Source organism: Asterias rubens, chromosome 6 (assembly GCF_902459465.1).
Source record: "Asterias rubens chromosome 6, eAstRub1.3, whole genome shotgun sequence".
NCBI lineage: Eukaryota > Metazoa > Echinodermata > Asteroidea > Forcipulatida > Asteriidae > Asterias > Asterias rubens.
The window spans coordinates 1,644,873-1,661,233 of NC_047067.1; the positions used below are offsets into that span (position 1 = coordinate 1,644,873).

General features: G+C 36.8%; 1 protein-coding gene across 1 annotated transcript; it reads left to right on the plus strand.

Annotated features, from left to right (window-relative positions):
* Window positions 1-4,669: 4,669 nt before the first annotated feature.
* On the plus strand, window positions 4,670-15,628 carry LOC117291952 (actin-related protein 6-like). Its single transcript, XM_033773973.1, has 9 exons — window positions 4,670-4,743; window positions 7,196-7,313; window positions 8,190-8,382; window positions 8,881-9,016; window positions 10,462-10,617; window positions 11,424-11,535; window positions 12,890-13,013; window positions 13,895-14,033; window positions 14,470-15,628. Exons 1-9 carry the CDS (start codon window positions 4,670-4,672, stop codon window positions 14,597-14,599), a joined length of 1,182 nt encoding a protein of 393 aa, XP_033629864.1. The 3' UTR covers window positions 14,600-15,628.
* Window positions 15,629-16,361: the final 733 nt, after the last annotated feature.

Below are 16,361 nucleotides of genomic sequence, written 5' to 3' on the forward strand. Positions count from 1 at the left end.
TTCATAAAAATATGAACATTTGTGAATTTTTTTAAATAAATGTTTTTTGATATATATTTTATTTCCAGAGTTCATTTCAAACACAAACAAAACAAATTCCTCATGAACTATACCCCAATGTCATTTTTTATTATTTTTTTATTTAGTATTTTATTTTATTCATGAGGGGTAAACCTTCTGATGACTTTTGCCTGTAAATAACCGTTCCAAACTACCTCATTACGTTTGCTTAAGTTCTAATGAAAGTTTTGTTCATTACCTTTTGGGTTTATTAAAAGAAACATTACTACACATTATACTCAGTGCCTTAATATTAAAACCTGTATATACCTAAAAAGAATGAAATTTAAGCATGCAAAGAGATGTTATGTACAAAGAAGATGGGTGGGCGTCTCATTAAGAGAAAATGCTGCATTGTACGGAAACAAAAGTATGGCTCTTTATCGTGCAGTAGGCTTTTAAAGGTAGGGTTATAGATTGTTTTTTGTCCATGCAATACTGATTCATTGTCAATATTATAAAGAAATATACAAAAAAGTCACATTTTGATTACAGTGCTGAGAGATCAGAAAAAAAAAAGTATTTGTTTTGCGGTTACACCATGTGTGTGTCTATTTGCCAGGTAGAATTTGTTCTTTAGAGAACTGTCTTACTTTATTTTCTACTACAGCCACAGAGTAGATTTTTATGGAGACTTATCAGTTCTGTCCATTCTCGTTTGGCAAGGTGTTAGCGGGAACAAACCGCATCTCTGGCTGCAATGTTCACGTCCAGACACCGACGCTCAGAAACCTGAGAAATTATTCATGGATAAATTCTTTCCCAGATTAAAATGATTATAAGTGGAAAGTTATCTAAACCATATTACTTGGAAGGGAATCCTTTCTCAACAAAAATTCATACTATCAACAGCTAGCTGCAGTGCTTCTCACTAAGTAAGTTTTTATGGTCATTCAATTTTTGAGTATATGACAATCTATGACCCTACCTTTAAGTCATGTTCCCGTCGTGCAATAACAATACTGATAGGTAACTTTTGTTATGTGAGATGGTACCAGACTCTTCCACCTTCAAGCCTCGTTATGGTTCCAATGTTGTAATTAGAGGAATCAAAGTCAAGCTGCGCCATGATAAGTGTCCGTTTTTGTTTACAGAGGAACCTTTTTTTTGCATGCAGTACGCATGTTTGAAGACTTATTAGAAAGATTCTCTTTTGAAGTCATTTCTTTATTCTTTACCCTGCTACATTATTGATCCTAGTCCATATTTTATGTTCATGAGCAAAATTTGAATAGTTTTATATATATTTTTTTTCATTTTTTGTAATTATTGTAATTTTTAGAATTATTTTATTTTATTTATTATTTGTTGTTTTTATCACTTATATCATTATGGTTGATAATTGTTAATATTTAAACCCAAGTATTTGCTTCTTATCGGACCAAAGAGGTGACCTGTTCTTGTTGAAAGCTTAGCTGGAGGAAAAATCTATCTCCTATATCACACATTTGATATTTGTTTTTTAAATGTCATCCGAACGTGACATTTACTTCTTGTGCAAAGGTAAACGGAAACCATAGCAACATAGGATCAGGCATTTCATTGTTCAAATCCTCGCACTGATGTCAATAACATACAATAAAAAAAAAAGTTAAAGACAGTGGACACTACTGGTAATTGTTAAAGAACAGTCTTCTCACTTGGTGTATCTCAACATACAAAAAACACCCTGGTCACACTAAGTTGTGAGCTTTTGGATGCTTGATTTCGTGACCTCAGTTCTAAATCTGAGGTCTCGAAATCAAATTTGTGGAAAATTACTTCTTTCTCGAAAACAACATCACTTCAGAGGGAGCTGTTTCTCACAATGTTTTATACTATCAACCTCTCCCCATTACTCATTACCAAGTGAGGTTTTATGCTAATAATTATTTTAAGGAATTACCAATAGTGTCCACTGCCTTTAAATGGTAAAAAATGAAGTTAAACATTTCTGTAGATGAATTCATATTTTGCAAAATCAATTGTTTACAGGGTCAGCTTTCAAAATGAATTGTTTACAGGGTCAGTTTCTCAATACATTGGTCAGGATAACATCAAAACATATTCCAAGTATCGTTGAATTTCACAACTAGTTGTTTCTTCAAACATTAACTAGATGTGACACAAAAAAATCCTGTTGTTGCAAATATACCAGCAATAGTATATTTCATTCATCAATTTATTGATATACCTCTTGTCTAAAAAGTTTGTTTTTTACATGACCCAGTTTCATAGAGCTGCTTAACCAGATAATATTGCTTAAAAAAGGCTTCAGCTAAGTACAATTAAGCATGATACCAGTCAAAGATAGTGTATGTGATATGGTGTTTTGGCTGGTAACCTTCTCTTGGTAAGCAATATTCTGTAATGCTTAGGTTCTTTCTAGACCCTGCAGTATAGCATGTAAATCTGTCTTTATGAGAGGGTCACAGAAACACTTAATCCAGATAGCATAACATTCGGACCATAAGCTTTGCGAATTGATTTTCACGGCATTCGGCTTATATAGTTTGAAAAGTAAAGTAGTCACCAAATAATCTACAAATCAGATTAAACATTTTTTTGTGTGAGATTTCAAAACAATCTCAATTCATTATTATCAACAATCCAGATGAACTTACTTAATAATCTCATTGAAAGTTGAACAGTAAACTTTGTCATCTTGCCAAGTTCAATTGTTTTATGAGAATCCTGATGTCACCCGAGCACATTTTTTAAAGTCAGTATTTGTTAAATTCTTTGACATCAAATGTGCCTCCTGTATTTATGTAAAAAAATATTAATAATGAAATTTTACCTCATACTATTACCTCATAATTTATGTATGATAGAAAATGCTACTTATCTCATAAGATAATCAGAATAGCTACTTTAATTTAATTTACCAGTAGTATTTGTACGTACACTGAAGTTCTGTCTGAGACCCGAGTAAATTATGATTCTGAGGAAAATTCCTTCAATCCTCTTCCATATTGTATAAGAAACATTACTCTAGCCATATCTAAATTGGTGGATTTAGCTACGATTTAGCTACGATTTCACTAGGGCTCGATTTCATAGAGCTGTGTAGCCAAACAGAAATGTGCTTTGCACAGAAAAATCTTGCTTAGCAGAAACAGGTTACCAGACAAAATACCATATAATGTATATTGTTTGTGACTGGTTCCATGGAAATGTTTGCTTAGCAGAAAAAATTCACTGCTTTGTGAAATTGGACATCTTTTAGAAAACATTGGTAGCATGTTTGAAATTATTGCAATGGGCTCCTGGCAGACACCTCAAAAACAATTTAATTTGCATGAATTATTCAAATGTATGTTAATTCTTGTTGGAAATGGACTTATTCTCAGGGTGATTATTGGTACTTTTGTTACTTGTGTTGATGTGATCTTTTGTGTACTGTAAATAAGTGCATAACTTTGCACATAATACTTATGTTATAGTTATTATTTTATGGCAAATCTTTCTTGAAATAAACTCTTGTCTTTTTCTCTGTAATTTTTACCAACATCTCATAAAAACTCTGAGCACTAAGTCTCAATTTAGTTGAGAAGTTTTAATCATGTAGTCAAAACGATCAGTGTATGGGATTTTTTTGTAATCGTTCAATATCGCCTTAAACCCTCTGAAATTGGAGCGGTCCAGAGTCGATATTTTTGCATGCATGTGTTTGTTTAACTGAGTCATGTTTGGCAATGCATGATCTTATTGAATAGAGAAAGAAATAAATGCCTCATTTTGACTCAATGTCAAACTATTAATTGCTTTGTAGACAATTTCTTTATTTTTTTATTGTCATGTTTTATGAAAATAATTCATAACAGGTTGATTGATGGTCAGAGAAGTACACACATAGAGTTTGGTTTATTGTAGCGAGAGACAAAGCTTCTCATTAATATTATTTGTTTCAGCCAAAAAATGATGAAAGGGTGTTTTTGTAACTTAGATAGGGAAAATGGATTACAGGCTAACTCAACAAAGCGTTCCAGGCATTATAGTCAGAGCGAAGGATTCTTTTGGTACAGTCTGAAGTGAGGTTGAAATAGAGATTTCAAAATTGTTTTAAACCAGTTAACCAAGTGTTAAAATGTAGGAAAAACCTGCACAAAAATCAATTTTCAATTTGTAGTGGAGGACATTGTTGAGTATTAACTCCAGTGTGTTGTAACGAAAATGACTGGATGGGGATCTTTGTGAAATGCACGCTGTCCTATTCAGGCACCATCCATCCCCCCCCCCCGCCCCCCCAAAAACAGAAATCCGTTTTGAAAGTACACACAATAGGATCTTTGTAAAACGCATGATTTCCCCAATTCGGGCTCCCGAAATGCCTGGCATTCAGTTTGCCGTTTTGAAAATACCCTAGTGAGGATCTTTGCTAAACGTGCTTTCCCCATTCAGGCCCGAAAAAAACATAATTTCAATTAAAATAAAAAACAACATAGTAAAGGTTTCTTGTGAAAATCATGTTTTTATGGAAATCTTCCCAGGTTTGCAACGATATTTTGCCTGAGTGTTACGAGATAGTTGTCTAAGTGTGTGTTTATCATTTTTCGGCGGGGAGAATTTAGTTTGCATGCCGCGCAAGACAAAGAGCGCCCTCTACGGCACTGTCATTAAAGCCAAAATGGCGACGACCATAGTCATCGACAATGGCGCTTATCAGGTCAAGATTGGCCTGAATTCTGACGAAAAGCCAAGGTAAATTATTTCGTTTTTGCATTGAACTTGTTTGTGTTGTAATAAAGAATCATTTGAATGACTTATTTTTGGCAAATTTGTTCACCCGAGCTTAAAAACAGTCCTTGAAATTCATTGGGTCTACTCTAACTTAGTAAGGAGACCAGACAACTCGTCCGTCGGACAGCTCGTCCGTTCGGACAACTCGACGGTTCAGACAACTCGACGGTTGGGACAACTCGACGGATGATTTATTCAACCGTCAGACAACTCGACTTTGGGGTCAAGACAAGTTGACGGATGGCCGTGACGGGGGCTCAGCGCGGGGCGCGGGAGGGGTAAATAGCGGCCTGGGGTGGAGGGATGTACTGACTAGTGACTTGGCAATGATGCACGGGCGTTCCGGCCCCGGGGGTGGGGTTATAGTGGGTGGGTTTAATATCCGGGCAAACAGATTATTGATGCGTTTTTTGTTGATGTTTTTTTACCATGACCCCGCATTTTCATTATTTTTGTACCATACATGTCTGATCGAGTTGTTATTGTCGTTGGTAATAAAGTAAATAACAGTAAATCTTCTAAATAGAGCTGTATTATAATGTTTTAATTATTTAATGTTTAAATTGTTTTTTTAAAAACCTGTTATATTAAATAAATTGAAGACAACTGCTAACTGGCTGGCTATACACTAGAGATCATAGTCTGTTTTTTCACAAAGTCTCGAGATAGTCACTAATATATATTTATATGCAAGTATGGCTTCACTGGGACACCACACTTTCTTGTGATAAATAATAACTGATAAATAATAGAATCGCAGGAATTATACAGAAAAGTTTGTGTAAACATGACAGTAACGGAGGTCGGCCGCTCAACCGTCGACTTGTCTTGGCCATCCGTCGAGTTGTCTCAAAGTCGAGTTGTCTGAACCGTCGAGTTGTCCGAACGGACGAGTTGTCCGACGGACGAGTTGTCTGACATTCCTAAGTAAGAGTGGTGCAAGAAGGCATGTGGTTCGATCATGCTGCCCTCATCGTTCGTGTACTATTCACTGCTATTATAACATAAAACCATCATAAAGCAAGAACACAGGGATCATGCATGTCATGTCAACTCATCCGTCGGACCATTTCGGATAACTCGACGGTTGAGAAAACTCAACGGTTTGGAGTTGGACAACTCAGCTGAGAGTTGAGACGGGATAGCCACACCATAGGAGTTTATTACAGAACTTAGATGATTGTCAGGCCAGGGGCCTCAGCACAGGCCGGGGACCATCAATGGCGTACAGACTTTACTGACTTGTTGGCAATGGCACGGGAATAGTTTCCGTATGACGCCACCACTTTTTCATTCGATATGAAATAATATAATATCTAATTTACCTCAATGAGATATCCCTTTTTGTAAAAATTAGTGAAAAAGTGGTGGCGCCAGCCATACGGAAAGTTATCAATGGCACGCATAAAGGGCGTCTACTGGCATGCCTGCTGGGGAGTGGGATGGGGGAGTCCGCTGGCGATGGGGTGGAAGAGTCAGTCTGCCCGGTGTAGGCTTGCAGGCAAGGTCAAACATGCAAAATTGGAGGCAGGGTGCATAAATATCTGAGAGCTATCTCCAGGGACAGATTTCCATCATACATATGCCAGCAGCAGCAATTTGACAAATCATGTGAAATATGTTCCGTGCGATTCCAATCGATTGGCAGTAATGTGTTTTACTAAATATTACAAAGTTAAGATAAATGTGTTTAAATTAAACATATTTTTTAGTATTTTTCCTTTTGTAGTGGTGTGCCAATATTAAAGTAAACCGCAAGGAAGTCTTAAGTGAAATGTACCAACAAATATTTAAACTCTTTTCAACCAACTTAGTTTTAAATGTTTTTTGTTGTTGAGCTTCTTAGCAATAACATGTTTTCAATCTTCAGTGTTGCGTGTGTGCATTCATCAGTTATAAAATTTCCTAATTGAGCTGTCTTCCATTGGAAAAATCAGTTGGAAACTTTTGAAGGGGCACCAAGGCCAAGACCAGGGGCAACCAGACCTGCGTGTAATTTCAGGCCTAGACTCACTTTCAAGACTGGTTTTCTATTTTATATCCTATTCGACCATGGAAAGTGTGTTGGGATATCTTCTCCTTTACAGGTCTACTCATAGTTCAAGGTGGAATCGATGGAAACAGTTGAGCCGGTTCTTACTTCCGAAGCGAATTTGAATGTCACAGGGCTGTTTTTGCAGCGAATGTTTCGCAGGAAGTGAGCACAAGTCAACTGTTGCAAATTATTCAGTGCAAATTTGTGGCGTCAAATTTCTAAACAACATTCACTCGAAGTAGTCCTATGAACCGGGCCTAAAGCAGTTGAAAAGCAGTCACATGTTCAATTTCATATTTAGGTAAAAATTAACAACCCCATCTAGAATAAATAAAAATGTTTATTTTACATTACACAATTTGTTTTTCCCTTGGACAGGTTGGTTCCAAATTGCATCATGAAAGCTAAGAATGAAAGGCGGAAGCAGTACATTGGATCACAAATTGATGACTGCAAAGATCTGTCTGGTATATTTTACGTCTTACCCTTCCAGAAGGTAAAATTAAAAACCATATAAGGTCTGGGCTCCGGAATATCACTCTGGAATGAAGTTCACACCAAGCCCCACTGGAGCCCTTTTTACTTGATCCCCCAAAACCAAGATTCCTTGTTATAATAAGTTTTACAAGCGCGGATCTTTACTTCTTATGTCACTCTGCAGAGTTTTCACACAACACCAGTTATTGGTTTTACCATTACCCCATGCGACAAGAGTACAAATATATTTACTTTTTTTTTTTTTTTTTTTTTTGTAACAACAAAACCTCTAAAAGTGGAGAAGATAAAAATACATTATATTGACAATAAAAGGTACATAAACACAAACTCAAGGAGACATGATTACCCTGACACTCATGGACGACCCAAGACCATCTTATCAAAGTATTTAACAAAAGGATTGTCAGAACAATTTGAGCAGCTGACCTAGAGTACCAAGATCATCACATTTAGGAAACTGGCTGCTTACCACTGAACAACATTTAGGAAACTGGCTGCTTACCACTGAACAATCAAATTTTCTTTTTTAATCATTACTACTACCAGAAAAATAATGATGTTTCGCTTACATTTTTTAAACACAGTGCGTTCCAGTTCAGATTGTTCGCGTGACACACTTTTTTAAACAGTATCGCAAACATTTGCATGGTGACACTCCTTTATTAGCAAGGAACGTCGGACAATAAACAACAGATCGTTTCACAATGTTCCTTGCGAAAAATTCCACCAGCGTAATTTTTGTTGTAGGCCGGTGTACCAACTACAACACTTTTTTGACCATATATAATGTCTACTTTTGTTGTAACTAGTTTATATACATGTACACTTATAAATTTAACCCTAAAGTGAACTGATTTTGATATATTTTTTTCAGGGCTATTTAGTCAACTGGGACGTTCAGCGTCAAGTTTGGGAGCACACATTCGGCAAAGATGCTTTGAACCTGGAGTGTGAGGAAACCAATGTGGTGTTTGCCGAGCCGTACTTTGATTTCTCATCCATCCAAGAAGCCCTGAATGAGATCTTCTTTGAAGAGTATAACTTTAAAGCTATTCTCAGAACAAATGGTAAATCTCAACCTCTCCTTGCCCTCCCTTCCCCCCACAAAAACCCCGAAATATACTCCCCTGACTGGCACTTTCCTTGTTGTATTGTAAACTTGGGTGTTCTAATGACCTATTCTTCTGGTTTTACTCCAAACCTATGGGGGGCAAGATGTCTCAGCTAGGAAATACATCGCCATATTGCGATACTTAATCGATATCGCGATCGATATATCGCGATATATCGATATTTCGTGATATATCGATATTTCGATTTAAACCAAAGCGATCCGATATCGAAATCGTTACCAAATTAGTATCGCGATATTCAATTATATCGTGGTATCGCCCAAGCTTAGTCGATGGTTCAAATCGTAATAACAAAATTAAATGATAATATAAAGAAAATCATCACCATCATGTCAAAATACTGAGAATACAGTGCTTACACACATCAATGTAATGGTAATACCAAATAATATAACTTACGAGTCTAACAAAGCACCTTTTTTCCTTTCACAGCTGGTACTCTAAGCGCTTATAAGAACCGGCAGGATAAACCTGAAGAACTGTGTTGTCTTCTTGTTGACAGTGGCTACTCCTTCACTCACTTAGCCCCATACTACAACGGCAAGAAAGTTGGCAGTGCAATAAGAAGGTAAATTGCTGCTTGATACCCCACTAAGATTGATTTCCCTGTGATATGTTGCGGCTAAGCAGTTCAGAGCACGGACTCAAGGTGTAGTGTTTCTGATCAGCAGAGTGTGGGTTCAAGTCTCTGTCGTGGTGGTAATGCCCTTAAGATACTTAACCACAATTGCTTTGTCCCTCGGTTGGGACATTTAAGGAACACGTTGCCTTGGATCGGACGAGTTGGTCTATAAAAAGCGTTTGAAACCGTTTGTTATGAAATGCATATGGTTAGAAAAATGTTTTAAAAGTAGAATATAATGATCCACACAAGTATCACTCAAAATTGCACGGTTTTCTTTTTACGTCACGGTCGGCCATTTATGGGAGTCACAATTTTGACTCCCATAAATGGCTGACCGTATTATTGGACGAGGTAAAAAGAAAACCACGCAATTTCGAGGCATATTTGTGTAGATCATTGTGTTCTACTTTTACAACATCTTTCTAACCATATGCATTTTATAACAAACGGTTATAGTGCAAGTAAAACAACCTAGAACACTTTCTGTGAAAGTGTAGGGGTTAACCCGAGTGTTTCTGCTCACATTGCAAGCACCCTTGTTTACAGGTTTCCTCAGGCTTGCAAGCTACAGTGTAAGGGTAGGGGTTAACCCCAGTGTTTCTGGTTCCCATAGCAAGCACCCTTGTTAACAGGTTTCCTCAGGCTTGCAAGCTACAGTGAAAGAGTAGGGGTTAACCCCAGTGTTTCTGGTTCCCATACAAGCACCCTTGTTTACAGGTTTCCTCAGGCTTGCAAGCTACAGTGTAAGGGTAGGGGTTAACCCCAGTGTTTTTGGTTCCCATACAAGCACCCTTGTTAACAGGTTTCCTCAGGCTTGCAAGCTACAGTGTAAGGGTAGGGGTTAACCCCAGTGTTTCTGGTTCCCATACAAGCACCATTGTTAACAGGTTTCCTCAGGCTTGCAAGCTACAGTGTAAGGGTAGGGGTTAACCCCAGTGTTTCTGGTTCCCATACAAGCACCCTTGTTTAAAGGTTTCAACATGATTGCAAGCTACAGTGAAAGTGTAGGGGTTAACCCCAGTGTTTCTGCTCACATTGCAAGCACCCTTGTTAACAGGTTTCAACAGGATTGCAGGGTCCAAATTAAAAAATAAGGCACTGGACCCAGACCCAGCCGCCGATTTCTGGCGGATTGAATCACCTGCTGTAGAGGTAGTGTCAAAAAACAAGCTAGGGCCAAATTTGACTGCAGCCAACTTCGATATAGTGTGAGGCAATCTTGTTGTGGGCAAAATGTATAAGTGTTAATCAAACTTTTCACGCAAAGATTCGGCAGTCCATCTGAATTTTTTTCCTAACCACTTTTGGATCGTCTATAGTTTTGTGGCAGGCTGTGTTAAAGGTCTGTGCTAATTCTGTTTATTTACGCATTATTTTTTTCTCCAAAGGATGAACATCGGTGGAAAGGTTCTGACCAACCACTTGAAGGAAATCATTTCATATCGTCAACTACACGTTATGGATGAAACTTATGTTATGAATCAAGTCAAGGAGGACGTATGCTTTGTGTCGCAGAACTTTTATGGAGATATGAAGACTGCAAAGTGAGTTGTGGCGAACAAAAATTACTTTCTTTCTGATTGTGTTCGTTGAGGATTTTTCACAGATCTCGTACTTAAAATGTTGAACCACAAACTTTTTACTAAGTGTGCTTTTATTGTTCCTCTTCTAAGTACATTTTTGTATCTACTGTCTTGATGTAAATTTTTATGTCAATGCACTTTTACTGTTGTATCTACTGTCTTTATGTCAATGCATTTTTACTGTTGTATCTACTGTCTTTATGTCAATGCATTTTTACTGTTGTATCTACTGTCTTTATGTCAATGCATTTTTACTGTTGTATCTACTGTCTTTAAATCAATGCATTTTTACTGTTGTATCTACTGTCTTTATGTCAATGCATTTTTACTGATGTATATACTGTCTTTATGTCAATGCATTTTTACTGTTGTATCTACTGTCTTTATGTCAATGCATTTTTACTGTTGTATCTACTGTCTTTATGTCAATGCATTTTTACTGTTGTATCTACTGTCTTTATGTCAATGCATTTTTACTGTTGTATCTGCTGTCTTTATGCTAATGCCTTTCTACTGTCTGGAAAGTCTTGTAAGGGTCTTGTGTGGGGATTGTGGTATTTCCTTGCTTTTACCAAGGTTTAGCTTTTAATCATTGTTATTATTATTATTATTTATTTGGCAATTCACATAAAAATACAAATAATCTAATTGTCTAATTATTTTGTTACTCGTTTGTGTAAATGGGCACAATATAAATGTCTGTTAACTGAGAGTTGAAACTAAATAGCTTTTGGTTTATAAACATGAAATTGTTTAACTGGTTTTAGATTGAGAGGCGGAGATAACTCAATCGTCAGGGATTACATCTTGCCGGATTTCTCCCATACCAAGAGAGGCTACCTGAAAGACAGTAATACCAAAGTCAAGACACATGAACAGGTGAGAGTTAATCGCTGTACTATTCCTTTTTTGTACATTGACAACTTTTATCTTAAATACTGATTATTATATTGGCCAAATGTTGAGGATCTTCGGCTGAGAGTGCATATGCTGGTAACTTTTCCCCTCCTTCTTTTAATGTTCTTTTAATCAGGTCTGGATTTTCATCTGGAGATGGCCATTTTTCTTTTGCAAAGGGCACTTTTATTTGTTAGTCTTGAAGTCTACGTGAAAAGGGCACCAACAGAATTGATAACCCTCGTGGCTTTCATGTACCTACAGGCCTGTTTATTGTGTACCTACCATTTTTATGTTTGTAATATTGATTACTTTGTTTGCCAGATATTGAGTATCCTTGAGTACATGATGTGCTGATAACCCCTCCCTCCCTCATTTCTTGTTCCTTTTTATTGTGTACCTCCAATGTTTTATATTTGATTGACTGCTCTATTTTCATATGATTTGCTTGGCCAGTTTTGGCTGCAGGTGGTTTTATTGTTTATCCCTAGTGTTCAGTTATATGTTTGTGTCTTGTATTAACTTTTTAATTCTTGTCTCGTTAAAATCTTTATTCATTAGTTATAATTGTTATTACTGTCTTTTCAATGGTTTATCTGGCTTGTTTTGAATTATATGTCTTATTGCCATTTTTATTAGTCTATGTTTGTAAAGCGCTATGAGGATTTTGCGTTCTAACAATTAACTGCTTGGGACAAGGGCCCAAATTCATAGAGCTGCTTAAGCACAAAGAGTAGCTAAGCACATCTAAATTATTCTTACCAGAGTGTGTTGACCAAACAAAGTACAATGTCACATGAACATCTGTGACTGGTGTCTTGCTCATTTGTGCTTTATAGCAGAATGTTGATAAGCAATACTCTTTTACTGAACGAAAAACAATATTTGTTTAATTACATATATGAACTATTTTTACTTGTAAATGTTCTTTTCTGCCTGCTTGGCTGCCAGTGCAGTTAATACATAAACCAGATTAATGATAATAATAAATCCAAGTCATTTGGCCCTGCAGGTTGCATGGTTGTTCTTTACCTTTGGTTTAATTTATGTGAATCCTGGTTCAAATCCCACTAGGGGTCAGAATAGTGAATATTGATCAGGATTCCTGTACCCATCTAGGCCTATTTGCTTAGCGTATCTCTACGGTATTCCTAAAACAGATTGCCACAAAGTTGACATTGTTGCAACCTGTTTCCTGCGAATTCCTTACTCGATCAGACAGAGACATTTTGTGATCAGTTTACTTTAAATATTGTCATTATTTTATCATCTTCTGCATAACTGTAGAGAATCAAGTTCTCAAATTAATTGAGTTATTTGTTGTTGTCTTTTTCAGACCGTCCGAATGAACAATGAAAGATTTGCCGTTCCAGAAATCCTGTTTCATCCGTCTGATATCAGTATACAGGAACAGGGCTTGTCGGAGGCTATCGTTCACGTCATTAATAACTGCCCAGCAGGTAGGCTGTCCATAGAGGGCGCTTTCTTATCCATGTTCCGGGTACTGTCCAAACAGTATCCTTTTCGGGGATTTCAGTTGAATAATGTCTTGTACAAAGGGAATGGTAATTTTTGGCTTGACAGACATTCGGGTCACAGTGTTTAAGTACTCTTTTGTTAATCCTGGACAGCTTGAAATGGGTTGTCTCTGTCCCTAATTCCCTGCTGTTCCCTCTCCCACCCTATTACTAGCCTTATCCAATCTACCATCATCTCTCAATTATTCTTCACATGTTTCTTGTTGTATCCAAACCTTATGTCAGTCATCTTCATTCAGGACCAGTGCTTTAGTTTAGTTGCTATGTAGCCTGTATGCCTACATGTAGTTCTGTTCAATATGTTGATTTGTTTTTCTTCCTATAAATAAAATTTGATAAAAAATACATGTATTGTTATTGTACTTTGTAAAATGGCCGAATAAATAATATCAATAATAATAATAATAGTATTAGTTTCTGTTTTTAAGGGATAGGGGAAATTTTTAGTCTAATATGGTTAATTTCTGTTTTCTTTTCCTTTTTTTTTGATTGATTGATTTTTTCTTCTTCTTTTAATCTTAGTGTATTGTATTGACACTGTATTTTTCTATGCCATTTTATTTCTGTTTTTGAGAAATGTTGTTAAATTTTAGAATATTTGTATATAGGCTTATTGAATTTTGCATTTTAATTATTTTGTCAAGTTGAGCATTATTAATCGTGAAACAAAATTATTTAAAAAAAATGATTTACCACTTTCAACACCGTGCAAACTTCAAGTCTTACCCAATCAGGCAATATGGAGAAGAACATATACTTTCATTTTTTATAATAATTTATCTTTTGTTGACAATGCTTTTCAGACATGAGGCCGCACCTGTTTAAGAACATCTTACTAACCGGCGGCAATGCAATGTTCCCTGGTTTTAAGGAGAGAGTAGAAAGTGATGTACGATCAATGGCACCCGCTCAGTACGAAGTCAGCGTCACTAAACCAGATCAGTAAGTCTCTTCAAACTATAAGTGAGGGCTGGTGGAACATGGTATTTATTTCCTGATGTGTCACAGTGGGAGTACGGTGCCAACTGTGTGTACATCACTAAAAGTTTCCTCGCAGCATTTTGTTTTAACCAGGCTTAATTATGTTGCCCAGGTTTAACCTGGTATGTTTTTACCAGGTTTATGCTGCTTTATTTTTGCATTGTTCACTAGAGTTTAACACACCCAAGAGATCAAAATCGTTTTCTGAATGTAATTCGTGACTTATTAAACTAATATTGTAGTTATGGTTAGAAAAACCAGGGTTTTAATACACATATTCAATGTTGTGTTTGTAACCATAAAGTTGCCCCCATTCATATAATTTGTTTACATTAAAGAACTTTCTAGTAAAGTTTTGAAACAGCTTTCTAACGATTGTTTGATCATCTCATTCCAGTCCAATCACAGATGCATGGGAGGGCGGCAAATTACTCAGCAAATCTAAAAACTTCTCTAAACTTATGGTGACAAGAGAGGAGTACAATGAACACGGTCACAGTGTCTGCTGGGAAAGATTTGACGTCTGAGGGAGTTTAAGAGTTGTGACTGTCATTCAGAAGATCCTGACTGTAAGCGTTCCTGTATGTGAAGAGCCCTCCGGAGGTAAAATATGGCCATGATGGTTGTAAGGCCTCAGGTTGGTCGCTACTAGACTGGTTCCCTCTCTTTATCCACAAGAAGAAAGATAGCCCCTGATCTTACCGGCCCAATGATTTCATTGGGTACAATGATTTCATTGGATAGACGTGCAGTGACGTAACCATTCCATATCTGTGTTATGATTTGTTCGAGGTGATGCAGTGTGTCAGCTGCACTTTCAACCGTCTGCATGCAGCGTTTGTGTGCATAATGTTGTGTACATCATGTAGTGTTGTTTTACTCACTATGTAATACATGTTTGTGTACATGGGCATGTGAATTGACTGCAAATCCCTGAGTAAACTTAATAATGTGAGGGCAAAGATTAACTTGTCAGGATCTGGTCTGGCTGGTATCTGGCGTAATTCATGAGCTTTGAAGTGAGGCATCAGATGTTCATTCAGGCTAGGCCTCAGCTTGGTCCCAAGTTTCCAAGCCAGATGGGCTTGGGTTTGTCCACGGAGTATAATTCGACATTGCACTGTCTGAAATAAGGTGCTGCCTAGGTCGATGGTTGCCAACTTGGAAAGTATGTGGCTAGTGTTGGGGATCATTTTGCCATGGCTTTCAATTTGAGCCAAACTTTTATACAATTTTTATACAGAACAATTTTTAATAAAATATTAGTTGGTCAGTAATGAAAACAAATCACTAAAGAGTACATCACCATCTGTTGGAAGGATCCAGCGAGTTGTGAACAGCGGCAGTACGATGCCTGGCACCAACATGAAGATATTGTTTTAACCCATCAACATATTCACTAACTATAAAAAAATAAAGGGTCTTTTCCAAAACCTCGGTTTGAGCTCCGTCATCATTTTGGAGGTGTGTACATTTAGTGCAGTGTTTAAAGGCAGTGGACACTATTGGTAATTACTCAAAATAATTATTAGCATAAAACCTTACTTGGTAATGAGTAATGGGGAGAGGTTGATAGTATAAAACATTGTGAGAAACAGCTCCCTCTGAAGTGACGTAGTTTTCGAGAAAGAAGTAATTTTCTGCGAATTTGATTTCGAGACCCCAGATTTAGAATTTGATGTCTTGAAATCAAGCATCTGAAAGCACACAACTTCGGGTGACAAGGTGTTTTTTTCTTTTATTATTATCTCGCAACTTGACGACCAATTGAGCTCAGATTTTCACAGGTTTGTTATTTTATGCTTTATGTTGAGATACACCAAGTGAGAAGACTGGTCTTTGACAGTTACCAATAGTGTACAGTGTCTTTATAACACCAAATGGAGCCCGGAGACTAAGGCAAAGTTTGGAAAAAGTCAAAGTTTGGAAGCAGACACGAAGGCTGGTCCACTTAGTACACAATACGGTACCATTACCATTGTTGCAGTCCAACATGGCCAGCTATTTTTAAGACTAAACTTTGTGTAAAGGAAAACATTTGGTTGTAACTATCGCGACGTCTATGCAAGGTACTTCATAATCCTAATTTGTATTTTTATTAAGTGATTCATGACAAACAGTATGTACATTTTTTCTGGCATTAAAAAGTATTCATTTGGTAAATTGAACTGTGTATGTTTATTTATTTAATTTTCAAAACCGAGTACATTCAGCTCATCTGATAACAGGTGGAATGGTTTTTGTACAGAGCATTTTCTTTACTCTGTCTTTAACTCCTTCACCTCAAGA